Here is a 16,119-nt window from a genome sequence, read left to right on the forward strand (position 1 = left end):
CACCTCCTGTTTTCCAAATGCTGCCATTAGTGGTTACAATAATCATCTGTAATGTTAGCTTCTAAGAACCATGGTACAAGAGCTTCTTTTATAATTTCCCAGATGGGAAGGAACACATGTACACGCCGGGCAGAGTTGCAGAAACTGGAAACAGCGCTGTGTGGGTTTGTATTTTTGGAACTCTTTGGGCTTATTTAAGCACCCCAAGTCAAACTTAGGTATCCATTAGGAATCAAATACCAGTTCGGGGAAAACTCATGTGCCACTCCAAAGGGACTAAGCCATATTATGGTAGTTTTGAAAAGGAACTCCTGGAAACAACCATTTTTATACTGACTAATGTTTCATGTGTACTTTTGGTAAGGTGTCATGATAAACGCTGATTATAGAGACCAGGGTCACTCCATTTGTTTGGAGGACTGTCCCTAAGCATTTCTACTTTTGACTTAAATAATAGTGAAGTGAGAAGTTAAAAAGTAGAAAAGAGATAGGCATATGGAATGAAGTTGCTCATGAAAAAGGTCTTCAGTGGCTCCTAGTTATTGCATTTCTTTTTAAATCGGGTTTTGTGACTTGTAGTCAAAGCCTTGACCTTTAACAGGGAAACTCAGCCTTTGGGGGAAGGTATCTAAAAATCAGTGTTAGTCCTTTTTTTAATTGTCTTCCTCCATGTGACCAATCTAACTCCAAAGGGGACTACTTGTAAACTTAGATTATAAAATGAATTTGTCCCTCTAAATGTAAATTTTTTCAAACTGAGCTTTAACCCTGATCTTAGATATTTTATGACTTGTCATATAATTATGTAGTTTCTATTTGTAATGGCCATATTTTTAAAAGCATCTATCCTCATTTTACAGGAAAGAATATTCTAGAATGAATACTGTATCATAGGTAAACTTAGACTCTCGATCTTGGCTCCCTTTTTAAAACCAGTAGTTCAGGGAACTTGGTGTGTTATTGGTGGGGGGAGAGAAGCATGGAGTCAGCGCTGAGTTTCTAGACGTCTTTGGTGGCGGCTGCTTGTGTAAAGCAGGTTCCCGAAAATAACTAGGTATGGAGAGTAAAGGTTAGGAATTAACATTAATTTGTTCACTAGTTTATTCATTTGCCAAATATTAAGTATTTTCCATGGTCCAGGTGCTACTGTACAAAGGGCTTTCTTTTACAAACTTCCTGTATTACACCAGCTAAAAATGTATTTCAGAGCTATTCAAATGTCCATGTAAAAATAAAATTATAACAGTGTCAGATGAAAAACTAGGGAAATAGTTAAATAACCTCAGTTATTTTGACCAGATTTAACTCTATAGAGAAATCTAAATTTTCTCTGTATCAGAAAATTCCCAAAACAAAGTAAAACTTCAAAGCTAGATTGAGAGAAAGTATGTATAACATGTGAATAGACAAGCATCAATAAACCTAGTAAATGACAATAACAAAAAGTCTAAGAAGCTGAAAGCGAAATGGGCAATGAATTTGATCAGAATATGTACAGAAGTGTAAATGACAGGTAAACCAAGTGAAAAGTTGCTCAGCTTTATCTGTTGAATCTAAATCCAGACACCATTTCCCAGCTCTCAGATTGCCAACATTAATTAAAAAGAATGACAAAGCACTGTTACTTAGTTATTCAGGATGAGTGGAAATAGGCTCTTGTACTGATGAAAATTTATGGGTCCCAATGTGAATTGCTGTAAATTTTTAGAAAAGTAATCTATTAAGCTCTATTAAAAAAGTAAAATGTTCAGAACCTTTGACCCAACAAGCTCAGTTCTCATTTACTAAGAAAAGTAAGCCCCACTAGTAAAGGACATATATATGGATATTTATGGTAGCATGATCAAGTGGCTAAGAGCTACAACCAACCTGAATGTCTGTGGCTAGGAGCATGCCATAGAGCATTGTGTGGCTATTTAGAAAGTGATCAGTAGAGTGATGTGTATAGTATGATTCCATTAGGGAAAACAAAACAGAAAGAAAGGTCAAAGAGTTATTTATATGCAAATGTGTGTATGTGTGTATGTTTTTATGAGCACAGAAAAAGCTGTTTGCCCTGGCTGGTGTAGCTCAGTGGATTGAGTGCTGGCCTGCGAACCAAAGGGTCACTGGTTCCATTCCCAGTCAGGACACGGGCCTGCGTTGCAGGCCAGGTCCCCAGTTTGGGGTGTGCAAGGGGCAACCACACATTGATGTTTCTCTTCCTCTCTTTCTCCCTCCTTTCCCCTCTCTCCAAAAATAAATAAATAAAATCTTTAAAAAAAAAAGAAAAAGAACAAGCTGTTTGAGGCCACACACAGTTAATATTAGTTACCTTAAAAAGTGAGGGTGGAAAGACTTTTCCTTTATAAACTTCTCTATGATTTGACTTGTTACAAGCCTAAATTTTGTAATGTGAAACCAAAAAACAATTGAGAAGTTCAGAAACAAAGAATGAAAACGAGGAGAAAGTGGCCAAATTGACGGGAGAAGACCAGGAGAATATAATTTCTTAGAAATCGGAAAAGGGAGGATTCCAGAGGAGAGAGATTGCCTGTGTCAAATAGTGCTAGAGAGCAAGTAAAGTAAGCAGAGAGGAGCACTTGCTGTGTTGAGTGGATGTGCTCTGTGGGAGCCGCCTTGGTGTCTGGGAGGGTCAGAGGCTTATGTGCCGGGCTAGGGGGTCCATGGGAGGGGAGGGTGTCTGGGAAGGGGAAGGGAGAAATGAGAGAGAGTCCTGGGGGTTGTAGAGAGGGAAGCATAGTTTTATTTCTATTTTTTAAGGTGGAAGAGATTTCTGGTGCTTGCCCCTTTGTGAACATGTCACACTTGTCCATCTTACAACCGCTATAAGGTAGAGCAAGGAGACTGATGGTGTTAATGCTGAGCAGGATGAGTGTGGTGACAGCTGCCCAGCATGGCAGGAAGGACGGGGTGAAGTTAGTTTAGCTTCTAGGGACCCTCAGTTATTCTTAGCTTCTAGGGACCCTTGTAGGATGGCTGCTCAGCCCTCTGGGGGGCCTATGAACTAATCCAGAAATACAGGTCAGTTCTTACCAATCCCTGTGGGTGAAAGATGTGTAATTCTATTACGTTTTTTTAAAAATTTATATTCCACTTGGAGTCACTACCACCAACAATAAATTATTAAGGGTTAATAAAATTTGATATTCACAAATTAAAAGCACACGCTAGTAGAATTTATTCTAAATCACTATTCTATTCAGAAGTCTGGCCAACACTCGGTGCTTGGCAATAATTGTAAAGTATACACACGGTTGTAGGTCCCACAATTTTGACTCAGTGCATCATCAGTGTTGGCTTGAGTTGGTTATGGCATTCGATTATTGCTGTTCTTGCCTTTTAATTATAAATTACAATTTAACTTTATCATCACCAGTTGAATTTATTGTTGGTTGTTTAATTAACCACTGTGTTTTCTTTCTCTTTTTTTTTAAGATTATAGTACTTGTCTAATGAAGTTTATTTAAAAATTTTTAAAGATTTTATTTATTTATTTTTAGAGAGAGGGGAAAGGAGGCAGAAAGAGAGGGAGAGAAATATCTATGTGTGAGAGAAAAACATTGATCGGCTGCCTCTCGCACACCCCAAACTGGGGACCTGGCTTGCCACCCAGGCATGTGCTCTGACCAGGAATCAAACCAGCAACCTTTTGGTCCACAGGCCTGCACTCAATCCACTGAGCCATACCAGCCAGGGCTCAGTGTTTCTTACTATATATTTGGATCAACAATATTTTTGTCTTATAATATTCTTACAAGTTGACTTTAGGATATGTATGTCTTTATGGTTCTTATATGAAGCATCCATGATCATTTTGCTAAAGTACATGTGTATATAACCTCCTGTCGTTTGCTTGTATGATGGCTCCCTTCAAACTATCTTTGAAGCAAACTATCTTTGCTATGTTTCTTGGGAATTTTTACTATTTAAAATAACTTGCAACATGCTATCAATGAAGGTATAATGAAATTACTGGGTATTTTAAGATTTTTTGGTTGTCTTATTATAGAAATCATGTTTATAACTCATACTCTTTATAAAATAGCAATTAGAAGCGATTTATTAATATATAAATTATCAGTCATTATATATATGTATGTATATGTACTTCCAGCAACATGTGTACTGTCATTCGTTAATGATGTTTTTGTCTAATTCTTTGTTATCACCAGATTCACTTTTCCCCTCTTGGAGTGTGGGAACAAGTAGATAGGCGAGGGTCTTCTCCTCACCACAGTAGGCTTTGGTCAGGAGGTCTGGAAGCCCTCACTCTACGGGAGTGACTAGGTATGTGGCAAAGGATGTACAGAGCTGCCAAATTCAAATGCAGGTAACTCCGGCCTCCTGGCCCACATGACAGTGGACTGTGGGCTCGTCACCCAAAAGATGTTACGAGAGCAGCTACTGATGACATCGTATTTTTTGCTTCCTGTTTAAGGATGTAAACGAAGACCCTGGAGAAGATGTGGCCCTCCTTTCCGTCAGTTTTGAGGATACCGAAGCCACTCAGGTGTACCCCAAGCTGTACTTGTCACCCCGAATTGAACAGTAAGTGTCAGTGTCGTTAGTCTTCTGTGGCCCAGTGCTTCCCCTTGTTGACCAAGCCTGCCTCGGTAGTTCTTCTGCCACTCTTGAAGTCTTACAATGATTTTCTGAGTTGACTTTTGTTTTCTTAAAAATGAATTAGGAGTTTAGATTACAGAGTAAATGCAATTAGTATTTGCCACTGCAATCTTTGGATGAGTCTTGGTTGTGTAATATGTGATGTGAATACTGTACCTTTGCAGAGAGATGAGTAGGCAGACTGACTCTGAAATTGTGACTCCTTCCAAATATTCCTTGGGTACGGATGGTTACAGCTTAAGGAGGACTGCGGAACAACAACCTACCCAATTTCTTAATATATTCTTAACTAGGATAGCTATTTTTAAAAATGTAACTAGTCTCCTGAAAATATTAAGCAAATACTTATTCAGAAGTTAGTACAGGTCTATTAAAAGCCAATAGCTTCAAAAGATGACATGTTTGAATTATTTTTCTGTGTCTAAATAGCTTTATGTAATTTTACACAGCGTTCGGGCTACGTGGTACAAGTAGTTTGATGTCACATTTGGGTTAACCAAGTAACTTCAGTCATTGGTAATGAATTCTACCAGGACTAGCCTCACAATGTGCGTATTGTTGGTTAAAATACTTTAGTAGCTTATTTTACTTCAAAGAAAGCTGAAGTTCATTGAAAATAGATTGCAACCAGATTTGCTTGGGAACTTTGGACAGATTTTTCATCAGCAGAGAGAGTTTTTACTGCCTCTGATTGAAGCGTGTTATTAAAATTCTCTGTAAGTCATAGTTCGGGGTTGGCTGGTTTTCGTCTGTGAGATGTGGTCACCATTCAGCATGCATGTACTCAGCCATCTTCACCCCCTCCGACCTGAGTTGCTGTAAGTCATGAACCGTGGGCATGCCATCTTGCACACTGAGAGGATATGGCTGTTTATGCTCAAATATGGAAGATTATGAGCACCAATAGTCTGTAGACGTGCTCTCTTTTATTTATGTACCCCTGGCAGCACCTAGGACAGGATTTTGCCATAGCAGGTGCTCAATGACTATTTTAATTTTTAATTTAAAATACTAACACATACCAGTAAGAGATCAAAGAGTGCTGGAGGCATTACAGGGAAGTGGTAACAAATCAGGTTCTGTAACAAGCACATCTGGTTTAAACCCGGGTTCTGCAACAGCAGTTGGCAAAATATTTAACATCTTTGAACTTGTTTTCTCATCCGTAAAATAGGGATAATAGTACCTATTTTATAGCGTTGTTTTGAGGATTATATTAAATACTGCTCATAAAGCATTAATTAATTGCAGGGCCTGGCTGGCATTATAGCAAGTAGTAGCTGTTAATGTTACTATTAGTGATAGAGTTCATAGGGGAAGAAAGAGTGAGTGAGTGGTTGGCAGGACAGGTGGAGCAGGAAAAGAGGACGGGTAAATAAGTGACTATATGCCAGTCCTGGAGTAGCCACTAAGAATGTTTATAATGAGTTAGGAAGGCATATTGGTGATGCGAAAAGAGAGATGTTAATGAGACAATCCCAGAAAGTAGGTAATAAGAATTTATCAGTTAAGCTGCAGTCAAGAATTTGCCAGCTCTGAAAAACAATTTCCAGCCCAACCCCCACACTATTTTTCCAGCCCAACCCCCACACTATTTTTCCCAGAATTTACTGCATCTAGTTTGCAAATAAGCTTGCTAACAAAATATTCCTCCCTCCAAAAATCCAAGGTGTCATGTGAAAAATTAATAGTGCAGGATATATTTTAAGTTGTTGCCTATTTCTAAAATGCAGCTTTCTCCATTTCCCTCCACATTCATTTTAGGTGAAGCACTGGCCACAGCGCACCTTTCCAGATTAGTTTCTCGTTTTTCCTCCTGTAGCCTGTCCTTCAGCCAGCCTCTCTCACTTGAAGTTTTCTTAATTCTCCTGTACTCTTCTGTGCTTTTGCTAAAGCTGTCGCCCCCTTGTAAAATGCCCATCTCTAATGCCCTCTTCCTGTTGAAATGTCACACATTTTCTAAGGCCTTATTCAAATGCCATCTCTATCAATCATTGCCTTAAGCACAATTAGCCTAGCCTTTCCCTAAATTCTTAAAAGACTGAATTTGTATTACTCTTATTATCTGCTCACCATAGATTTAGTTATGATGTGCATTATTTTTCATCCTTTATTAAATTGCAAGCTACTCAGGGGCAGGGAACAAGTCTTTTCATTCCTTTAATAGCCTGAATGGCAGTGTTCTAGGCCAGTAAGTAATTCTTACAAGAAAACTTGAAAATGCTGCATTGAAAGCTATTATATTTTTCCTTGTTAGTAAAAATTTACTTAGTAGAACTGTATTTGTATTAATGACCCCCCCCCCCCCCACCACCACCACTTGCATCCTTGAGTAGAAGTTGTGCAAATGAGGTTTCAGAGAAAGGTTAAAATGGAAAGTGGCCAAATTGTGTTATAACTTTCCAAGGGCTCACATATTTGCTAAAGTTATTAATATCTTTGGTTAACTCGTACAGAGACCAGCTTAGAACGGAAGTAATGCCATTTCAGTAAGACAAAGGTCATAGGAAAGATACTGAGAGCTGTGTGATGCAGGGTCGGCACTGTCTCTGATCCTGTGGTAAGCTCTCATTTCTTTTCTGTGTTTCATTCTGTCCTGTCAACTTTTAGCCATCCAAGCCTTGACTATAGACTCAGACTTGGAGAGTTCTTTCAGGAGTCATGGAGAAAGCATCCCATGTGGACCCGCCCAAAGCCGATGCCAGACGCTTGCCCTAGCTGAGGCTTGTACTCTCTTTGGCTTCTGCCGTGGCTCTTTCTAGGAAGTCCTAAGCCCCATGCAGTGGATTTGACAGGCAGAGGCCTAAGTGAGGCCAATAGCCTGAGCCCACATGAGCTAAATATTGATGAGTAAAGGCTTGCATTCTCACCATCTGCTCTCAATGAGCATGGAAGGATATCTTGAGCCTGGGCGATACCCCATTTCAGTATAGCTCCTCTCTGTCTGGCCCAGCTTGACCGTGCAGTGGGCAAAGATGTTATGCTCACATTAACTAGTCTTAGAAATAGGGGGAGGCTACTTTGGACTCTTGGCGTTCTTCACATGTAGGAAAAGAGATCAATTTGTTGTACCCTAAAGATTTCTAGGGACATGGATACCAAATGTCTCCAAATTAGACATTCCCCACTTACAGGAACATCTGTCAGAGACATTGGGTAGAAAACTCCCCAGTGTGTTGTAATTTATGGAGCTCTGAAATGCAATCCCACTTCAGAAGGCTCTCTGTTTACCCAGGGTCCTGGCACAGTTGTCTGGTGTCTCTGGCAGCCGGCACACCCGACTGCTCACCTTTGTGGGACTCAGATGCGTGTTGCTTTGTGGTCTCCCACTGTGCGTGTATATGGCTTGCAAAGTAAATGCTTCTGAGAACCTCATGTTCTTCTCACACAGGGACATTTATGAAGTGTGCATATTTCAGACCCTATCTATACCTTTGTTTTCCAAGGGACCCAAATCAGTCAGTGCAATTAGTTTTTAAAAAAGGATGAGGTATGCAAATCTAGTGGTCAGTTGTGCAAGACTGACATTGGTTGGATATTAGGGTGGGGGGATCTAGTTTCCAAACCAGCTGTCTGTTTTTCCTGGCAGGAAAGGTGGGATTGTAAAGTTATGTCATCAGTGCTGGCACTAAGCACCCCACCTTTCCCTCCTCCCCAGACGGTTGGCAGTTCCCGCAGTGACACCAGAGGTCACATGGGCTGCACAGTCCTCTTCCCTGAAATGTGTGGGGGCCCTTTTCTTGGCGTGAGCCGATCTGTGGGAGTGGTTTGAAGAAAACCAGCTCAGCGCTCTCTGTGCTGTTCCCACTCGGTGCATAAAAGAGGCCTTCAGCCCCTGAGGCAGACCAGGTGGCGTCTTTCAGAAGTACAGAATTTGTTTTTAGAACTTTTTGTTGTTAAGTTGCAGTCCGCCTTAGAAATAAGTACTCAAATCTTACCAGCCCACAAATGCTTACCATTAATGTGGCCTGTGTGCCTGCAAATTTGTACGTTTGTCCTGCCAGGCAACAAAACACGGTAAGTGACCACAGTGAGAAAAGGCCCTTTCCTAGGTGCTGTACAGAATAGCAAGATAAGCGAGATAAGGCCTGTGCCCTTCATTTGCTGGTAATAAGGGAAATAAGAACAAATATGGCAAGTTCCAACTTGTGTCTTAGTAGAGAAGGCACAGTAAGACTTGGCATCAGACTCTGTTCTTCCACTTACTGCCTGGCAGTCTTACTCAAGATATTTACCCTTTTTGATCTTCCGTAAAGGGGGATAAATCTTAAATTTCAGATCATCTATGCCAAGGCGAGGAGACGTATACATATCTCATACACACGTGAGAAAGTCTCCACTGTAGTGTTTGGCACATGGGCGATGCTCAGTACATCTTGAGTTAGATAAATACCTAGGAAAAGACTTACTGAGCATTGTAAGAGTTCAAGGGAGGAGGAGGTTGTATTTCCATTTGATTTGGTGGAGAGGGGACTTAGAAAGGACTTGGGGAGCCTGGCTCTAACAATGGAATGTGGCTTTTCTAGAGATTAAACATGTGCTACTGTCATCATAATAAAAATACATTTGTTTAATACTTTAAAGTGTTCAAACTGCTTTTCACTAAACCATCCCTCCCATCAGACCCCCATGGTAGTAGTCCCGGCACGTGTTTCAGAGCACACCTTCTTCCTCTGTAGCCTGGAATGCTCAGGCCCTTCCTGGCCTCCTTTGCTGCTCCACTTTCTCTTTGAACCCATCGAATTATGCTCAGTAATGTTTTCTGTCATTCCATCCCTCAGGTTCTTCCGTGGTCTTACCTCTCTGTGGAGGACCCCCATTCTAATCCTCATTTCTAATCCCATCTTTCCCCTGTTTACAGGTCCGTTTTTCTAGCCACCTGATAGATGGGTCTGTGTGTTCAGAGACACTTCAAATTCAAAGTGTCTGAAACCAAACTCATCATTTCTCCAAACTAAAATTTCTTTTTCTTAGGTGCCCAAGTGCCACATCTCAGACATTAGCCAACCGTTGTTTTGTACTAGAAATCTTCTCTCCCCAATAGCTCTCACTTTTGTCATTCCTACTGTCATTTCCCAGTCAGTCCTTCAGCTACCTTGTCTCCCGATGGCTTTTTAACTCTTCTTCCCATTTTAGTTTATCCAGCACAGAACTGTCGCCTTCTTCCTGAAGTAAGTTCTGGTCCTGTCATGTCCTCTCCTCACTCAGCATCGTCAGTGCCCCCCGTGACCAACTGGATTGAGCGCACATCCCTCAGCCTGGCGTTCGGAGTGTTTTCTGCTGCAGTCCCAGTGGGCCTTTCTCCTCCAGCCTGGGCTCTGTACACACCCTGTCGTTCAGCCAGACTGAGGTTTTTGGTGATTTCCTGTGAACTCACTTTGTGTTTTTCTCACTCCCATACCTTTGCTTGGGCTGCTTCTTATACCAGAACACTGAATTTATTTCCCTCTCCCATAGGTGCTGTCAAAGTTCTGTCCGTCCTCTTTGATAATCTCAGTTACCTCCTCCTCCTCCACGGAATGACCACCACCACCACCTGCCTCCGTAACAGGACTGCACTTTCCCCTCCTGTGTCTGTGCCTCTGTTGTCATGTCATTTTCCTGCACTGTAAACTCCTTAAGGGTGGGCCTCTGTTTCCATTAGCTGAGGACTGGTGAGCCACGGCCCATCTTCTCCCAAGCTGGCCCTGCCCTTGGCCCTGCCTGAGCTCAGCCACAGCACCTGCTGCTTGGTCTCCCCAGCGGGGCAGAAAGCTTTGAACCTGCCTGGGTCCTCTGCCTGCAAAGGCAGGGGGTCTGCATAGTTCTTTCTCATTGCTGTGCCTTGTGGCTAGCCAGCAGGCATGTTTCCCTGTGGACCCCTGGTCATGTTTCTGAGAAATGGACCTTTATTTCACAGGTGTGGTTTATCAGCTGAACCCCGGAGGTGCTAAACATGATTGTGACCTCATGTTAACCTCGTATCTACTCCTGGCGCGGCCTCTCCAGTCTCCCTCCCCCTCCCTGTACCCCACAGTGTGCCGCGCCACAGACACGGGCACTTAGAGCATTTGGATAACCTGGAATCCACAAAGGCAGGGATAAGCGGCAACTTGACTAAAGGACCTAGGGCAAGGGCACGGGGAGCTGAAAATTAATGTAGTGCTACACAGAATTACGGGTGAGATTTAATGAGATTATGGGTATTAAATCCAGAAAAATCAGATATAACAGATTTTTAAAGCAATGACAAATTCAATATTTTGTGATTTTATTAAAATTTAATACTGAATTCAACACCTGAACAGGATGGAAAATTTTCATTTTAGGTGCTCAAATATTTTTTAAGAATAACTAGAAAAATTATGTAAGTTAACACTGATAGATTTGAAAGAAAAGATAATTCTTGCCTTTTTTAAAAAACCTGTATCAGTTGTTTCAAGAAATGACACCCCAAATCTCTGAGGGTGGTTCTGTGTTAGAATTTAAGTAATGGAATATCATAGTAAACATGGTTTAATTTAGCATCACTCCTATTTACTTGAGTCACTGAGATAATCTTGTAATAAATACTGTGTCCTGGAGGGTCCCCCACTTTGATAAATATACACTTCTGAGTATGTTAAGACAACCAGCTGTCAGGAGAAGACGTGTATTTGGTTTTAGTGGAGCGAGCTATCTTAGCCTCTAGGGACTTGAGATGTTCATTTTCCTAGTCTGGGAGCAGGGCCAAAGGGGCTCTTCGTGACTTAGAATGGAATTTTGAAAAGTAAGCTCAGCAAGTTTTCATTAGTGAGTTTGGCGTTTTGTCTTGCATGTGCCTCTCAAAAGATTAAGAGCTCAGCCTGCACTTTGAAAAATTACAAAAAAAGAACCAGAATGGAATTTAGTTGAGGGAGAAAATCAATCAGCCCCCAAATACCATATTTTTGGAAACATTCTGGTATAGAACTCTCACCTCCCCAGCCGCCTAAGTTAGTGATATATCAATGTTTTTTTATCTGGCTTTCTTTTTAGGCAGAAAATATGCATTTAGAAGGAAGAAATATATACATCTGAGATAACTCAAATCTCCCTGGTACATGTGTCTTAGACTCGTCTGACCCTTAAGCTCTTAGATTTATTCTGTGTCTGTGGGCAGTTCTGTGCCTTGTTTTTCTTAAGTGCTGTTCTCTTCTCTATAGAGTAATGCTTAGCTTAAAACGATGTGTTTTTATTTTAAAAATCAGGCCTAGCATCTTTCTGCTAAACATCTCAAGGGTTTTATGCAGTTTTTTCAGTAATGAAGATGAGAAATTCATGATTCTCAGTGCAACATTATATCTCAACAGCAGAGCTCCGAACACTGAGCATTACTGTTTCATGCAGTGAGTGTTCATTTATATTTATTCACAAGTAGGAAAATATTCCTCAATGGAAGGTCTGAAACGAAGAGTGGTAGTTAACAAAAAACATTAGGAGCAAAGAAATTATGAAGTCAAAGAGAAAATGGCCTGGAATGTTTCAGAACTGATGGCAGGTACCAATCCCCAGAAACAGGAAGTACAGTGAATCTCAAACAGGCTAAATAAAAAGAAATCGATACCTAGACATACCATCTGAAACTGCAGAACGCCACCAAGTATTCAAAATTGACCATTCTGTTTAAAGGAATAGCAAATTGAGACAGGCTTCTTTGAAAATATGATTAGAGACGTGGACTTTACCCCCAGGAGAATTTGTTTGCAGTTTAGAGACTAACACCCTCCCCTGGAGCCAGTTCATCAGCTGCATTCAAGAACCCTTGTCTAGGGGTCAGTCCCGCGTGTCCAGCCTTCTGTGCCAGCTCGTGCTGGAGTGATCACTGACGCTTCAGTGTCTGAAGTGCACATTACCACCCAACGCTGCCCACCTCCCCTCCCCCAAACTGCTCTTCTCTGTCGTTCTTTATTTTCATTAATGACTTTACCGTCTTAGTGACTCCAGCCGGGAAACCTCGGCATCCTATTTTTGGCCTTTCTTTCACCATTGTTTCCCATATCTAAGCAACAGCCAGTTGATTTTGCCTCCACAGTATCTCAATTTCTTCTCCTCACCCTTTCCCCTAGCCCTCTTTCAAGCCTGTGTCTCTTATTACTCTTTGCCAGATTAGTCTTTGGAAAGCACAGCTCGACCCACATTTCTCCCTTGCTTAAACGCTCTACAAGCCTCTTTACTGGACAGCTGTGACACATGCCTGTTACATTGTCCATCTACCTGAGAAGCCTCAGTGCCCCCCGCACTCCCAGCCCCATGGGTGCTTGCACCAGGGAGAGGTACTTCTGGGAAATTTGCTTAATGTTTTAGGAGTGTAGCTATATTTGTTTAAGGTTTTTGTCCGCCATTTTTAGGTGTCTCGTAGTAGGAGGACCCTGTGCAGTTGGCCGTGCTGTGCTGTCTGCTCTCTGGCACTGTGTCTTGACCCGGTTTCTGCAGGCACTGACGTGATTGTAGACGCTCTCAGAATGCTGTTCCCATGGTAGTCTGCTGTGGAGCCGGTGGATCTCTTCTGTCTTTCCTCCTGCGGTTTTTAGTAAGCCTCCATTCTCTGAGATAATGTATCCCAGCTACCGTCCTCTCCCAGCGGGACCACTGAAGCACTCCAGCCGGTCTCTGCATCCCCTCTTTGCCCCCTTCCATGTAGTCGCCGCACTGCGGGCAGTGGACTTTCTAAAACGGATCTGATCTCATCATTGTCTTGCTTAGAAACAAGTTCATTATTTTGTCTCGTAAATGATCACTCATCAGCTTTGTCCAACTCAGAGCTTTTCCCTTGGTCTCCGAGGCATGTTTATTTTTAAAAGCTACCTACATCTAGCTTATTATCAAGTTCTAGCAGCTTTTTTCTTCATACTGTCTTAAAGGATGAAATTTTCCAAGTCTTTATTTCCTCCTACCCTGTAGTTTCCTTTAATTCTTTTTGTCAAGGACTGGGTAGAAATGGAAACTAATGTGTAAAAATGGTGGCATGAGACTGTGGAAAAGATGGACATCAGCACTGTAAGGCAGTTATTTCCATGTCCTCTCACGTGTGAGACCCTGTTTTGAATGTCAGAACCTTTTACGTAAGGATGGAAGGGGGGCGTGACTACAGAGAGGGAGCACAGGAGGATTTTTTAGGGTGATGGGATTATTCTGTACCCTGACTGTGGTGGTGGATAGACAACTTTACACTCTTGTCCAGACCCTTAGAACTGCACATAGTGAAGAGTGGATTTTACTGTGGGTAAAAAATAAATTTAAAAAACATTTTAGCCCTGGCTGGGTGGCTTAGTTGGTTGAGCAGCATCCTATGAACCTGAAGGTTGAGGGTTCGATTCCCTGTCAGGGCACATACCTAGGCTGTGGGTGTGGTCCCTGGTCAGGGAGTGTACAGGAGGCAACGGATTGGTGTTTCTCTCTCACATAGATGTTTCTTTCTTCTCTCTCTCTGTTCTTCCTTTTCCTTTCTCTCCAAAATCAATAAATATAGCCTTGGGTGAAGATTAAAGAACAATTTCACAGATCAAAACAAGCATAGAGAGCACATTTTAACATTTCCTATTAATAAATGATGGATTAAATGCTTTTTCAATTAACTTGTATTTTATTAATTACAGTGGGGTGTGTATATATATTTAAAAATGGATAAATATATACACTTTTATGTGCTGTACGTACATGGATATGTATATATACATGTGTGTGTGTACATATGTGTATACATATACTATACATACTTTGTACATGTGATACCGCACACAGCCTTTATTCAGTCTTCAGATGCTTGGTGTCTAATAAATTAGTAAACCTGTTATATCAAGTCTAAGGTCCCATAATACCATGAAGCCAACAGATTGGGAACATTTATTATACGGCATATATAATGAATGACCATTTTCCCAAGAACTCTGTTGTTTATTTTTATTGGTACTTGTTTAAATAAGAACACATTTTAACTTGCTTTCTCTTAAAATAGCTACCATAATTCCAATGTCAGGAAGCAGTTCTGGCCTTTCAGTTCTGTCTCACCGTGGAGTGACTGACCCACGAAGGGCGTTGCCGGTTTGACTCCTCGCTGCCCAACGCAGACAGACACCCAGGTTTCTCAGTTTAGCCCCCGGCGGGGGCAGAGGAGCTCCGCAGAGCTAGGGTCCAGGGAACTGACTCCAACCCTCGGAGCACTACCCTGGTGTTCGTCTCGGGCGCCAGGGAACTCACGCGGCCCCCAGCACTCCCTTGTCCAGGGCTCCCGGCTCTCCAATGTCCCACTGTCTTCTCGTGTTTCCCGCTGTGTTTCTATCCACACAGCGGTCCGTGAGTTGGTCTGTTACATTAACATAATGTCTTCTACTTCGTTTTTAGAGAAGAGCGTAGGTGTGGATCGGGAGATATGTCAGTTGGGTTTTAAAAATAAAGTCATTCTAACTCATCTTCTCCCTAAAAAAGTATATGGCTTCTTATGTCCACAACATGGTTTCAAAGGGTAACATTTAGTTCCGAGGTGATGGCATGGTTCTTGGTTACAAGTGTTTGGCGTCAGAAGGCAATGACCCAGGCCTTCAATGTGTAAAGCGGAACCCCTTCCAACACTGTTGTTGGAAGAAAGCTGTAACACCAGTGTGGTCAGAGTTCACTGTGTGAGCTTCTATCACAGAGCACACGTTTTGATTCTGGTACGCCTCATTTTGATTCCCGTAGTACAGGGCTAATAATTACATTGGAGTTTTTCTGTACCTGTTAAAATTCAGACACGCTGTCTTTCACTAGCAGCATCAATAACTTTAATGAATGAAGAAGCCTTTAGTTTAAAACAAACAAATGATGAGTTAACATAATATTCTATATAGGACCATAACAGGGAACGCCCATCCAGTCTGTTCACATTTGATTTTATAGACAGCTTCCACAAAATAGAGGTCATTCTTGAAAAGACTGAAGTCTGCTACCTCACCAGATTTCAGCTAACCCAACTCATTAAGTTGAAGAAGTTATATACATCAGTGGAAAATTTATTTTACTGACAACCTGTTTCCCCCCTACAGGCGAGAACTTCCCCCTACCTCTTTGTAATCCCGCCTTCCCTCCGTACTCCACCCCAGTCTTTAAAAAGCATGATGTAATATTGGGTCATTTTGTGCCAAGTTTTCATCCTGGAACGGAGTTTTATAGCCGTGTTTCTCTGAGGAAGGAGTTTACGACCAAAGGGTGATGCCACTTTCGTGTTTTCGTGTTCTCTCCCGACCCGGTGCGCGCTCCTCACTCCGACTGTGTTGGAATTTAACCAACCAATCTAATGTGTGCTAAAGCCCAAGGAAAGTGTTTCGAAAGCTTTTAAGGATGTATTAGCTATAATGTCATATATGATTCCATGTGATTCCTTCAAAAACAGATTATAGAGCATATTACTATTTTAAAGTTTTAGATTTTTCTCTTTTTATATAATACAAGAATCCTTCAGAATATTTAGTTGTAGATGTTATTTGTTTCGGTTATTACTTCCACTTTATTAGGTTG

General features: G+C 41.6%; 1 protein-coding gene across 3 annotated transcripts in view; it reads left to right on the forward strand.

Annotated features, from left to right (window-relative positions):
• Positions 1 to 16,119, forward strand: part of BABAM2 (BRISC and BRCA1 A complex member 2) — a 329,882-nt gene that overhangs the window by 161,105 nt on the left and 152,658 nt on the right. For all 3 annotated transcript variants that reach the window (XM_028516209.2, XM_036027789.1, XM_036027790.1), the window contains one exon: positions 4,442 to 4,551. In XM_028516209.2, the coding sequence (XP_028372010.1) occupies positions 4,442 to 4,551 (110 nt within the window). The remainder of the gene's footprint in view (positions 1 to 4,441; positions 4,552 to 16,119) is intronic.

Source organism: Phyllostomus discolor, chromosome 6 (assembly GCF_004126475.2).
Source record: "Phyllostomus discolor isolate MPI-MPIP mPhyDis1 chromosome 6, mPhyDis1.pri.v3, whole genome shotgun sequence".
Classification (NCBI taxonomy): Eukaryota; Metazoa; Chordata; class Mammalia; order Chiroptera; family Phyllostomidae; genus Phyllostomus; species Phyllostomus discolor.